This window comes from Colobus angolensis, unplaced genomic scaffold (assembly GCF_000951035.1).
Source record: "Colobus angolensis palliatus isolate OR3802 unplaced genomic scaffold, Cang.pa_1.0 Scaffold15, whole genome shotgun sequence".
Classification (NCBI taxonomy): Eukaryota; Metazoa; Chordata; class Mammalia; order Primates; family Cercopithecidae; genus Colobus; species Colobus angolensis.
This window is the reverse complement of record NW_012114599.1, coordinates 10,539,529-10,554,046: the sequence shown is the minus strand read 5'-3', so window position 1 is coordinate 10,554,046 and position 14,518 is coordinate 10,539,529. Positions and strand designations below refer to the sequence as shown.

General features: G+C 40.7%; 1 protein-coding gene across 1 annotated transcript in view; it reads left to right on the top strand.

Moving 5' to 3' along the window:
* The window catches only part of ARHGEF33 (Rho guanine nucleotide exchange factor (GEF) 33), a 95,586-nt gene that overhangs the window by 25,560 nt on the left and 55,508 nt on the right, over nt 1-14,518 (top strand). The window contains exon 5 of the mRNA XM_011936030.1: nt 13,282-13,391. Coding sequence (XP_011791420.1) covers nt 13,367-13,391 — 25 coding nt within the window. The 5' untranslated portion in view covers nt 13,282-13,366. The remainder of the gene's footprint in view (nt 1-13,281; nt 13,392-14,518) is intronic.

Here is a 14,518-nt window from a genome sequence, read left to right as displayed (position 1 = left end):
CAGGATGGTCTTGATCTCCTGACCTCGTGATCTGCCCGTCTCGGCCTCCCAAAGTGTTGGGATTACAGGCGTGAGCCACTGCGCCCAGCCCTGTTTTTTATTAACTTATCCCTGTCCCAACTTGTTCCAAACAAGGACATTGAAATAATGTAACAACAGATTGAGGAATCAAAAAATAGCTTCTTAGCAAAACCAGCCCTTCTTAGCAAAACCAGCCCCAGCGTGTTCTGGCCTCCTTATGGAATGTCTCTAGCCCTTTTCTCATTGTTCCAAACTTTTCAGATGTGGTAAAAATGTACTAATTGGTGGGGTTCAGTATGCCTTATCTCTAGGGAGGGCATGTATGAGATAAGCTGAAATTATAAAAGAAATAATCAAATGATGAATTTACACTTTTCATTGATCAACAAAAATGTTGACTCTTTCCCATATCTAGGCTTCTGCTGCTGGACTTTGCGATAATAATCGGTTATAAGATGAGACTTGGCTGGGTGCAGTGGCTCATGCCTGTAATAATCCCAAGACTTTGGGAGGCCAAGGCAGGAGGATTGCTCGAGTGCAGGAGCTCGAGACCAGCCTAGGCAATATGGTGAAACCCTGTCTCCACACACACACACACACACACACACACACACACACACACACACACACAAAGGGCTGGGTCTGGTAGTGCATGCCTGTAGTCTCAACTACTCAGGCAGCTGAGGTGGCAAGATCGCTTGAGCCTGGGAGGTCAAGGCTGCAGTGAGCCATGATTGCACCACTGCCTGGGTGACAGAATGAGACCCCCTGTCTCAAAAACAAGATGATCCTTGGTTTAGCTGAGGAGAGACGAGATGACAGTTGAGAATGGCCAAAGCAGGCTTCATGAAGGGTATGAGACATGAGTTGCCCTTTGAGGGTTGAGCAAGACTTGTTGACAGAGAGCAGAGGGTTGTAGGACCAACATCCCCAGGTAGGAATGTATAAGGCCTGTGAGTGGACTAGTTCTGTAGGGGAAAGTGCTGTGGTTTTAGTACCCAGGGACCATCGCTGACCCCTGTCAAGTATGCACAGGCTGTGGGCTATTTTTCTAACTGAACTCATCGATTTTCAAGGTTTAACTATGATTTCCAACTTTTGAAGGCTTTGCTCACTGGGAGTCTTTGTTCACTGGGCAGTGGTGGGAAATTACAGTCATTCTGAAAATTGGATTGTACTCTTTTTCTCCTTTCTAGCTGTTCTGAAAGCGCCAAAGGCAGTTCCAAATTGGATGTCATTTCATTTGAACTATGAAAAAATTATCCCAGGAGGGGCAGCAGTAACCTGATTTCCCCTCTCACCTAAATTAAGCTTTGGTGACTGATGATCCATTTCACAAGGTACTACTAACTCAGCCACCTGGTTTAGATCTTGGGAGTCCTGCAACTGCCTCTGCTTTAACAGAAGGAACATTTCCTGAGGACTAAAGTTTTTCCATGTTAATGTTCTCCTCTGCAGACGGGGCCATCTCTAGGACTGGAGGGAGTTGTCTCTGGAGCTCAGGGTTCTTTCCCTCCAGCGTCTCCCAGGACAGCGCTCTTGTCCTTCTTTGTCTTTCCTTCCTATCAATTGGGACTTACTTAGTGAAAGTATAGCGATGGTCACTTTATTGTCTTTTGAAGTAGATATTTACATTGTACTGGGGCTCTCTGCCTCTTGCACAGTGTCTCTGGGAGGTTTTTTGTTTTTTTTTTTAGACAGGGGCTCACTCTGTCATCCAGGCTGGAGTGCAGTGGCACAATCATGACACACTACAGCCTTGACCTCCGGGCTCAAGCAATCCTCCCACTTCAGCCTCCCAAGTTGCTGGGACTACAGGTGCATGCCAACATGCCCGGCTAATTAAAAACAAAAAACAAAAAACACAACAAAAAAACCAAACTTTTTGTAAACACAGGGTCTCGCTATGTTGCCCAGACTGGTCTTGAACTCCTGGGCTCAAGTGACCCTCTTGCCTCGGTCTCTCAAAGTGCTGAAATTTATAGGCTTGAGCCACTGTGCCTGGCCTCCAGGAGGTTTTTAACTTCCACTCAGATGAATCCAGGGAGAGAATCTGTTTGAAAGATTGAGATTAAAGACAGTCAAATCAGAATAAGAAAAGAGATGAAGCATATCTTCCCTGACCAGATGCAGAGACCATGAGACATTCAGGCTCACAAAATCTGGTTCTGACACATTTAAGTATGCCAAGCATTAAAATGAGTCAGAAGAGCCCCTGGAAGTGACTTTCAGCCCTGATCTGAAACTTTTGAGAAGTTTTCATGTCTTCAATGAGGCGTTTTTAAACTTAAAATAATTTCTGGCCAGTGCTTGGTTTTGTGTGTGTGATAGCATGCTGATGTTGTTTTTTTCCTGATTGATGTAGACACATATTAACTCTACCAATTGACTCTATCCTGACTGATCTTAGGTGAACAACGACAAAAATTAACATGCCAGTGGAGTGAGGATGGAAGGATCTTTGTTATTTCATTTCTGAGCCTTCTGTGCTCCTGAGCTATGGAATTACCTCCTCTGCATGCTTTGCTCCTGTTCTCACTGGCTCTGGGCACTTTGGGGCTGCTGGCCGTGATGAACAGCACTACAGTTAGTTTTGGTGTGGGACCGTTCTCTAGGAGAGCCTACTCTCTCTTGGTTTTTCAAGTCAGGGAGTGGGAACAAGGGGATATATTTCTGCCAGTGGAACTTTGCTTGTTAAAATAAAATAGGGCTTTTTTCCTAATAAAAATTATCTGCAAGCCAAACTCTCTGTATTTACCACTAAGTCTTTATTGTTGATGTGAAGCAAGTTGTAGTAAAAAGCATGTTTCTCTGGTAGTCTATCGCATGAGAATTCAGGTCACTTCCACAAATATTTGTTGAGAGTATTTTGAGAATGGTGCCAGCAGCTGGAGACAGAAAGATGAATAAAACTCCCTGTGTACTCCTTAATTGCTCACAGTCTGGGGAGGGGACAGCCATGCAGGCAGTTAACTAAGGAGGGGTGATGGCCTTGTGACCTGGTTCAGTTGCAGGAGCCACCCAGTTTCTAGCAGCACCTATATTTGAGAAAGGGTCACGTAAGGGGCTGACTTGAGCACCAGGGACCATTTTCAAAATAAGGCCACTTATTGTTTGAGATGTCTGGTGACCAAGTCCTATTTTAATTCTTTTATTTATTTCATTTTTAAATTATTTTTAAATTTTTTTTTTTGAGACCAGGTCTCACTCTGCCACCCGGGCTAGAGTGCAGTGGCTCTATCATGGCTCACTGCAGCTTTGACTTCCTGGGCTCAGGTAATTCTCCCACCTCTGTCTTCCAAGTGGCTGGAATTACAGGAGTGCACCACCACGACTGGCTAATTTCTTTTTTTTTTTTTTTATTTTTTGTAGAGACAGGGTTTTGCTATGTTGCTCAGGCTGGTCTCAGACTTCTGGGCTGAAGCTAACTGCCTGCTTTGGCCTCCAAAAGTGCTGAGATTACAGGCATGAGTCACTGTGCCAGACCCCTATTTTAACAAAGATTTGTTGTTGTTGTTGTTTGGTTGTGGGCATTAAAAGCTACATTTTCATTGAGGTATCCCAGTTTTAAACACTTGTGTATCTACATATTGTGAGAATTATCTCCTTACCATTTTGCTTCTAAGGATCAAACTGTACTCTTTGTTTTCTTGCATTACATTGATTAATTAATTTTTATTTTCTAGAATAAGCTTTGCAGATCATAGTGTTATATTTTTGTTTTCTGACATTTTATTTAGAATATGTTTATTTATTTATTTAGGCTATCCTAGAGTTGGTCTTAGAACCTCATAGAATAAATTTAGCTATTTACATACATCCTATTCTATAGCATAGATTAAATAACACAGACACTGTTATTTATAGGACCTTCCTGTGATATGATGCTGAATCATTTCTTATTGGGGAGTAGATATTTGACCTTCCCTTTTAATATTTTCTGCAGATAGTTGTTCTGGATAAAAACATTTCTACTGTTTTTAAAACAAATTTCAATAATGTATGTTTTCCTCAAAAATTATCCATTTCATCTAGTTTTTAGAAATTATCGGCGGCCGAGCGTGGTGACTCATGCCTGTAATCCTAGCACTTTGGGAGGCCGAGGCGGGTGGATTGCCTGAGCTCAGGAGTTCGAGACCAGCCTGGGCAACACGGGTGAAGCTGTGTCTCTACTCAAATACAAAATAAATTAGCTGGGCATGGCAGCTTGTGCCTGTAGTCCCAGCTGCTTAGGAGGCTGAGGCAGAATTGCCTGAACCCGGGAGGCAGAGGTTGCAGTGGGCAGAGATCGTGCCATTGTACTCCAGCCTGGGCGACAGAGCAAGACTCCATCAAAGAAAGAAAGAGAGAAAGAGAGAAAGAGAGAGAGAGAGAGAGAAAGAAAGAAAGAAAGAACGAACGAAAGAAAGGAAGGAAGGGAGAGAGGAAGGGAAGGAGGGAGGAAGGGAGGAAGGAAGGAAAGGAAGGAAGGAAGAAAGGAATTGGCAACAAATATTGCATATCGAATTTTACAAATAATATTTCATATTCTCTAAATTGCTGGTTACATCCCTCTTTGTAGTCCTACTTGGTATTATTTCTCTTTCTCTCAATCTCTCTCATCAGACCCGCCAAAACTTTTTTCCTTGTATCAGTCCATTCAACCTGTTTACTCAGATGGCTATCAGGGCCCACACAGGAATTGATACCTTTTTTAAATGACAATGGTACCTTAAAGTGGTACCTTAAATTACAGTACTTTGGAATACTGTGGCATGAAGCAGTTTATTTAAAGATAGAGAATCATAGAAAGACTACTGGTCTTACTTGAAGCAACTTCCAGTGTAACTTTGGGCAAATAATTTGTACAAGCTATGGCTTCCTTGGGTATAAAATGAATGGAACATATGCTGGCCCACTGCACAGCACTGCTGTAGTGATCAAGTGAGATAACGTACATGAGAGTGCTTTGAAAACTATGAAGCATGAGCAAACAGGGTGTTACTGTCACAAAATAATGTTGCTTTTAGGTGCTATAGAGAAAAAAAAAGGAAACAGCCCTTTTCATAATGTTTAAAGCATTTTTTTCTACACCACAAAGATTATATAGACTCTCTTCTTGAAAAAGGCTGCAGGATTTGTCCTGATGAATTATTTTAGTTTCAGGGGAAAGTATTTCCTCATCACCCTTCCCCCAGCATAAAAAGTTCTCATTCTACTAAATTAGAAATGTGCACTAAAGACCCATTCAATAAAGGGCACTGAAATGGAAATTAACTCAAGTCTGCTTTCAATTAATTTCAATTCCCCAAAGTGCCAAACTTTCCTTTTTTGTCACAGCAGTAATTGGAAAGTAATAGACAATCCTCAGTTTTTGTGGTCTTATGTGTGTATGTGGGGAGGAGGATACACGTTCTAGGTCAGTCTAGGGGAGGGTCAGGAGACTTTTCAATATTCTTTAGGTTTCTGTTAACTTATTATTTTAAAAATTTTTTCTGAATTAATTTTACAAAAATATGGCTATAACTTCTTATCGTTTCAACATTCTTATTTCTCTATATCAATGATTTTAGAACCTTTGTTTTTAAACAGCAGAAACTGATCTTCAAAGGAAATCCTTTCCCACCAGGCACTATGGCTCATGCCTGTAATTCCAGCACTTTGAGAGGCTGAGGCAGGAGGATTGCTTGAGCCCAGGAGGTTGAGGCTGCAGTGAGCCATGATCCTGCCACTGTACTTCAGCCTGGGTGACAGAGTGAGACCCTGTCTCAAAAAAATAAATAAATAAAAAATAAAAACAGGAACTGCTTCCCCAAAAGCTGTAGTATGTGAATCAGAAAAGAACAGAGAGACTCTGGTTGAAGGGGGTAAGAAGGGGGACCCAGAACCCCACCAGCTTGGTGGCTTCCTCTCTCTCCACTTAAGACAGACTTGAGAAAGCCTGAGGGCTTCAAAAAATATAAACTGAAAACCATTGCTTTGTATCATGATAGGCATGATATAGAGACCAACAGGTTCTTTCCAGAAACTTAACATTATTTTCCTTAGTGTTTGCCAAGGCCTGAATGGGTGTTTTTAGAGGTTAGCACTGCAACTGTAGAGATGGAAAGAAAGGAGGAAGGTCAGGGAGGAATAGGAGCCACAGTAACTTGGTGAGAGGCATGTGGCAGCATCTGATGGTTATTTATTCAAAGGCAGGCAGTGATTCAAGGGTTATCAAGGGCAGCGTGAAGAATTACTAGGCTCAGAGTGAGGGATTCCCAGTACAAAATGAAGAGTAGACTGCAAGTGAGATCTCAAAGGGACTTTCATAATCATAGCAAGGCTTTTTCCAGAATAAGTCATATTACCTGTCTGTGTAATCCTGTTATTAACCTCCCTTTTAAACTGTACCCTTTAATACATATTCATTATCACAATCATTCTCGTCAACCTAGAAATTCTGTTCTGGAAACTCAGCTTAAGAAAAGATGTCCTAAATATGAAGAAAAAGGACTCTATTCCTTTTTATATCCACTTATTATCGTAAAAAACAGAAAAATACCCTAATAATTGGGGGAGGGAAAGAAAACAATGACACATTTTCTCAAGCAACTATTTCTTAGTCAATAAATATAATGATTGTGAAACTATTTGGAGAAAGCCAGGTGTAATAAATGAAAGAACCAGTTCTGAAATCATATGGATATACCTGAATTACATTTCTGGCTCCCTTTGCCATGATCCTGGGCATATTATTACCTCATTTTCTCAAGCCTCAGTATTCTCATCTGGAAAATGAGGATAATGATATATCCTCAACAGAATCAACATGAGATTTAATTAAATGAGACAATAGAAATAAAATATGAAGCATCATGTTTGGCACATAGCAGCTGTTCAACAAATGTTCCTTCTCTCTCCATCATTCCTTACATAGCATATGGGAAAATGCTTATGCTCTGTCAACAAATTTTTCTTTCTTTTTTTTTTTTTTTTTGAGATAGGATCTTGCTGTGTCACTCAGGCTGGAATGCAGTAGTGCGAGCCTAGCTCACTGCAGCCTTGAACTACTGGGCTCAAATGATCCTTCCACCACAGCCTCCCAAGTAGCTGAGACTACAGGCTCTGTCAAAAAATTTGACGAACGTAAGGAAATATATAGTTTTCTAGGAAAATATAAATGACTAACTAGTTGAAAAGCTGCCTAGATAAATTTCTTTTGAAGAAACAGAAAAGGGCTTGAAGATCTGACTACTTTTTAAAAAGGGTACCAAGATCAAATGGTTTCATAGCTATGCTCTATTATCTTTTAAAGAACTGATAATTCCAATGTAATTGAAGTTTTTATAGGTTATAGAAAAAGATGAAAAACTTCCAATTCATTATGGCTAACATAAGCTTAATGACAAAATAAAATGGAATAAAAACCAAAAACTATCTACCAGCTGGGTGAGGTGGCTCATGCCTGTAATCCCACCGCTTTGTGACAGACCAAAGTGGGTGGGTCACTTGAGGCCAGGAGTTTGAGACCAGCCTGGCCAACATGGCAAAAACCCGTCTATACTAAAAATACAAAAAATGAGCTGGGTGTGGTGGCTCATGCCTGTAATCCTAGCTACTCAGGAGGCCAAGGCACGAGAATCACTTGAACCCAGGAGGTGGGAGGTTACAGTGAGCCAAGATCGTGCCACTGCACTGGGGGACAGAGTAAGACTCTGTTTCAGAAAAAAAAAAGAATATTTTAATAGCAAAAGTGACCACAAAGTCAAAAGACAAAAAGATAAATGGGAAAAAACATTGCGTATAACAAATAAACAGTTAATACATGTTATTTAGAAGCTCTCACTATTTGGTACAAAAAAAAAGGCTGATAACCCAAAAGAAAATTAGGCAAATCAGAGGACTAGATAACTGACAGACGAGCAAATCTTAATGAATAGTAAGTATACGACATAGAGATGCTCAGTAGCACCAGCAATCAGCCAAAGTAGCTATAAACTATCACTTGTCACCCATCTGATTGACAAGAACTAAAAAGTGTTAACATCCACTATTGGCTGGAATGCAGGAGAAAGGTATTTAGGCAATAAATATTCCTGGGGGAAATGAGAATAGTTATAGCCTTTTTGGAAAGCAGCCTAGCCACATCTATGGAAACTCCACATAAATAAAAGCACCAATATGTAAAGCTCTATATACCAAGATGTTCGTTGTGGCATTGTTTGCAGTGGCAAAATAATGGACATAAAGGGAATGTTCATCAGTGGAGAAATGGTTAACACAGTCATTTGTACCATGGAATATTATGCAGTCATTATAAGTAATTTCTTAGGGCCAAGCGTGGTGGCTCACACCTGTAATCCCAGCACTTTGGGAGGCTGAGCCAAGCAAATCACGTGAAGTCACAAGTTCAAGACCAGCCTGACCAACATGGTGAAACCAGCCCCTACTAAAAATACAAAAATTAGCCAGGCATGGTGGCGCACATCTGTAATCCCAGCTTGAAACTGGGAGGCGGAGGTTGCAGTGAGCCGAGATCTCACCACTGCACTCTAGCCTGGGCAACAGTGAGACTCCATCTCAAAAAAAAAAAAAAGCAATTCTTAGATCTGTAACAATTAACTTGGAGAGATTGCCACAGTGTATTACGTGAGAGTAAGATGCAGAGAAGTACAATATGTAAACCTACAATGACAACCCCACTCCATATATGTATATTCCATATATGACCGTATGCGATTATATGAGGATGGATAAAAGAATGAAAGAATACCAAAGATTATTAACATCAGTTGGGATTGGGGAGGAACACTTTTACCTCTGCTCAAAGAGCCACAATAAAAACAGTATAAATAATAATGGTCCAATTAAAAAAAATTTTTTTTAAGTTTATCTTCACTTATTTTATCTGTACAGCAATAATCATCCCATGTTTATTTTATTTTTTCATTTAAGAGATGGGATCTTGCTATGCCTAGGCTGATCTTGAACTCCTGGCCTCAAGCAATCCTCCATCCTTGGCCACCCAAAGTATTGGGATTACAGGCATGAGCCACTGCACCCAGCCATGGTCCAATTTTTAAAAGAAAGTAAAATGTTTATGCTATAATATAGGTGGGAAAGGTAGTTAAAAAATTTTAGGTAGGCTTCATTAATAATTATGTAAAATATTCTAGAGAAAAAATGTTAACAGGCAATACAAACAAGTGATCATGATAGCTGTTTAAGTAGAGACATTATAGTTGCTTTGTCCCCTATATACTTTCCAAATTTTCTCTCATGTAGGTTTTTGGTTGTTTTTTTTTTTTTTTTTGGCCTTTTTTTTGAGACAGAGTTTCGCTCTGTCCCTCAGGCTGGAGTGCAGTGGCGTGATCTTGGCTCACTGCAATCTCTGCCTCCCGGGTTCAAGCAATTCTCCTGAGTAGCTGGGATGACAAGTGTGTGCCACCACGCCTGGCTAATTTTTAAATTTTTAGTAGAGCGCAGTTTCACCATGTTGGCCAGGCTGGTCTTGAACTCCTGGCCTCAAGGTATCCACCTGCCTCGGCCTCCCAAAGTGCTGAGATTACAAGCGTGAGCCACCATAACCTGGCCTCTAATGTAGTTTTGTTGCTTTTGTAATTTACTAAATAAAATTTCTAACTCACTATCCATCACACATGTTTATTATGTCTCGTGGTTCATGCCTGTAATCCCAACACTTTGGGAGGACAAAGTGGAAGAATTGCTTGAGGCCAGGAGGTCAAGAACAATCTGGGCAATATGGGGAGATGCTGTCTCTACAAAAAGTGGAAAGTTAGCCATGCGTAGTGGACATGCCTGTAGTCCGAGCTATTTGGGAGGCTGAGGCAAGTGGGTCCCTTAAGCCGAAGAATTCAAGGTTACATTGAGCTATGATCATGCCGTTGCATTCCAGCCTGTGAAAAGCAAGACTCTGTCTCTACAAAAAATAAAATAAAAGAAAGTCTTATGCCTTGAAATAAGTGGTCATATGTACATATGTGAGCATGTGAGCATGAGGATATTCTAGCTCAGAAAATGTGTAAGTTTTCATTTTACCTATGATATATGGGTTTTTGGTTTTTTGTTTTCAATTAGTTGTAGATTAATGACTAAATCTCCAGGAAAAATCACCCACAAAAATCCCATAAAGGTATGGCTTTGCATATTTAAAGATTTTCTTCCCCCAAATAGTAACAGAAATCGCTTCTAAAGACCATTTTTAAAGCTGGGTGGCTTTGGGCAGGCCACTTCTCTTCCCCTCCTTAGGTCTCGTTTGCTTCTTTTATAAATGAATAACTTGGATAGAATAATATTCTTAGAGCGTCTTTGACGATAATATTCTGCGATTTCATTATATTCATCCTAGAATGGATTAGATGTCAAGTAAATTAACAATTGCTAAGGAGAAGAAAGTTTTCATCTTAGAAATGTTTGTATCAGCTATGAAAAAAGATTGAAGATAGTTAGGGAAGATGCCTTAGCTTGCCATAACTTTCATGCTTACGTGAAAAATGTGCAAGAGTTTAAACAGCATATGGCTTTGACTTTGGGCCTTTCTTTATATTTGTCATTTATAACCATATAGCTATTTTCCAATGGCTTTTTACCTGTGTGTACCCTCCCACCCTGCCAACTTATTATTTTGCTTTATAAACCTCAGTATGTGAATAAAAAGTATTTTTGTTTTGGTTTGGATACACTCCATATTTTATAATAAAGTCTTATTTATTTATTTATTTATTTTTTTTTTGAGACAGAGTTTCGCTCTTGTTGCCTAGGCTGGAGTACAATGGGACGATCTCAGCTCACTGCAACCTCTGCCTCCCAGATTCAAGTGATTCTCCTGCCTCAGCCTCCTGAGTAGCTGGGATTACAGGCATGCGCCACCACGCCCGGTTAATTTTGTATTTTTAGTAGAGACAGGGTTTCTCCATGTTGGTCAGGCTGGTCTGGAGCTGCTCACCTCAGGTGATCCACCCACCTTGGCCTGCCATTATAGGCGTGAGCTACCACACCCGGCCTTTTTTTTTGAGACAGAGTCTTGCTACGTCACCCAGGCTGGAGTGCAGTGGTTGATCTCGGCTCACTGCAACCTCTGCCTCTTGGGTTCAAGTGATTCTCCTGCCTCAGCCTCCCAAGTAGCTGGGATTACAGGCACCTGCCACCATGCCATACTGATTTTTGTATTTTTAGTAGAGATGGGGTTTCACCATGTGGGCCAGGCTGGTCTCGAACTACTGACCTCAAGTGATCTGCCCACCTCAGCCTCCTAAAATGCTGAAATTACAGGCATGAGCCACCACATCCAGCCCATAATGAAGTCTTAAATCAACTTTCTTCAGATATAATTTATGTAAGATAAAATGCACCCAATTAAAATATACATTCAATGAGTTTTGGCAAATTTGTGCACCCATATACCACTGACACAATTAAGCAGTAGAACATTTCTATCATCCAAAAAAGTTTCCTGTGCGGCCAGGCATAGTGGCTTATGACTGTAATCTCAGCACTTTGAGCTACCGAGGAAGGAGAGTCGCTTGAGCCCAGGAGTTCGTGACCAGCCTCGGTAACATAGTGAGACTCCTGTCTCTATGAAAATAAAAAAATTAGCCAAGCATAGTGACCTCCACCTGTAGTCCTACCTACTCAGGAGGCTGAGATGGGAGGATCACTTGAGCCCAGGAGTTCAAGGCTCCAGTGAGTCATCATAAGGCCACTGCACTGCAGCCTGAGCAAGAGTGAGACCTTGTCTCAAAAAAAGAAAAAAAAAAAAAAGGTTCCCCGTGCCTCTTCCCAGTTATCCCTCCACCTCCTGCTCTAGGCAACTGTTGATCTGCATTTTGTCACTATAGATTAGATTTGCCTATTCTAAGTGATGAACAAAGTTTAAACTTGTGTTTTCTTAATCTTGGATAGTGTTCGTATATTTGTGTTGTTTCAATCAGGTTTCTTAGTTGTAAGCAACAGAAAACAATCTCTGGCTGATTTAAGCAGCAGAGGAATTTGTTGAAAGGAGATGGACAGCTCACGGAATTGCTGGGAGGCTGGAGAATCGAGTTTGGGATTCTATGGCCAGCAGCAATGCCTAAACCACATAGTACAACTGTTCTAGTGAGGAAAGCACCGAAAGTAGCACCTGGAATTTCCTAATATGTTTGTAACAGATAATGGTCACCACCACTACCCTCACTACCACTGCTGTCTTAGAAGGTAGAAAGAATATCGAGTATCTGCCTTAGGAATTCTTTTTGCAACTGCCAGTGTTAATTGGGGTAGGTACATCTGAGTGGTATGTCCTAGGCATGTATCTGTCATGCCTTAGCTGCAAAGAAGGCTAGAAGAACCTGGTGCTTTCAGCCTCTATAGTGGGAGACATCTGATCAAGTCTCATAAGGCAGGGGAATTCTTCAAACTTAGGAAAGGGTTAAAATGCTCTATGGCTGAAAAGAGGGCCAGTATCCACAACACTGACTGTGTGCTAGACTGCATTCTGACTTTGTAGCTTCATGTCTAATGGTCACATCAGACATGGCCTGTTTGCTAAGCATTTCCTGGGTGCAAAGGAGTCTACCAGGTGCCGAAAGTGGGGACAAGGCTATCAAGGAACATACTATTTAATGGAATAGAAACAGATGTATTGGCCTTCATATCTGCTCAATTTTTTCTCCTTAAGATAAATTTCCCTGGGGCTGGGTGTGGTGGCTCACACCTGTAATTCAGCACTTTGGGAGGCCATGGTTGGAGGATCACTTGAGCCTAGGAGTTTGAGACCAACCTGGGCAACATAGGGAGACCCCATCTCTACAAAAAAAAAAAAAAAATTCCAGGTGTGATGGCATATGCCTGTGGTCCCAACTATTTGGGAGGCTGAGGTGGGAGGACCGCTTGAGCCCAGGAAGTCAAGGCAGCAGTGAGCCATGATTGCATCACTGCACTCTATCCTGGGTGACAGAGCAAGACCCTGTGTGAAAAAAGAAAAAAAGAAAAAAAGAAAATTTCCTTAAACTATAACTTGCTAGTAAAACCAATATGTCTTAATTAATTGATTTGATCCAAAAAAGAATGTAGCATATTGAAAAACTATCCTAAATTTGAATAATGAATTTCATATGTATTCACAAAATGTATTTACCTTTACGCTAAATGTTTACTCAACTTAATATTTTTCCTCTTCTGAAATTGCATATATCTCAATCTGTGTTCATTTCAATTTTTTTAAGTTAATATATGAAGTAAATCCAGTTTCTTTGACAGTTTTACCTGTTATCCTTTACTCTTGATTTGAATTGACAGGTGCAGGGAAGAGGAGGTGGCCTGAGGCAGGACGATGAGGATGCAATGTTGAAGAATAAGCTGGAGAAGAGAAGTAACCGGCACTATGGAAAAAACCAAAACAAAGCAAGGTCAGATTTTTCCCATGTCTTGTTTTAGGACTTAGGATTCAAGGAATGTAGGTTTTTGCTTTGTCTTACCACTGTCTCGAGACATGACAGTATGTTAACTATTTTCATTTCCGTATCATCATCTAATGACTATGAAGAATATAGACTGGGCGCTGAAAAAATAGGAAATGCTATTATAATTTGGTCTGTGTTGTTATTTTATTGTTCTTAGCAATAACTTTAGGACTGCCTCAGAACAACATGCTGGGTAAGGCCAAGACACAGATTCAACTACTAGACATCTATCATCTTCTAGACTAGCCTAGAAGCATAAGTGCTTTCTCTTTTAATCTTTACCATATAGAAACAACTATATAGAAGTAGATTCTGTTACCATCTCCAATTTATGGAAGAGGAAACAGTCATAGGGAAGTCAGGTGACAACTACAAAGTATCAAAGTTAGGTCTGGGATCTGTATCTTTCCTCCCAAGCCCTGATTCTTGCTATTATACCAGGCTGTTGGGACATAGTATGAAATTGCCTAAATAATCTTTACTCAAGCTTATGCAGGAAGTTTGGGTAACCTCAAATCATATGGATTTTATAGGGACAGCCTGTTGTGTGTATAAATTCTGAGCTAAGGTTATATATTATTTATGGACTTAAATACTGAGGCTGGAGGGGTTTCCTGTACCAGCATGCCTTAGGAGAACAATATACACATCCACACAACCAAATGTTTGCAACCAGGGGCTTCCTCTATAAACTGCTTGATGCATATAACATGACACACTGGAGAAGAAGCTAAATGGATAAGCAGCTAGCTGAATGTTTTACATGGATTGCCTCATCTTTATGGCCAACCAATGTGGTTCTGAAAGTGCATTCTAGGCCAACCTCTTTTTCTCCCTAGGTTGTGAATGGTTTTCTTTTCCTTTCCCTTTTCTTTTCTTTCTTTTTCTTTTTTGACAGAGTTTCGCTCTTGTTGCCCAGGCTGGAATGCAATGGCACAATCTTGGCTCACTGCAACCCTGCCTCCCGGGTTCAAGCGATTCTCCTGTCTCAGCCTCCCGACTAACTGGGATTACAGGTGCCTGCCACCACACCCAGCTAATTTTTGTGTTTTTAGTAGAGACAGGGTTTCACT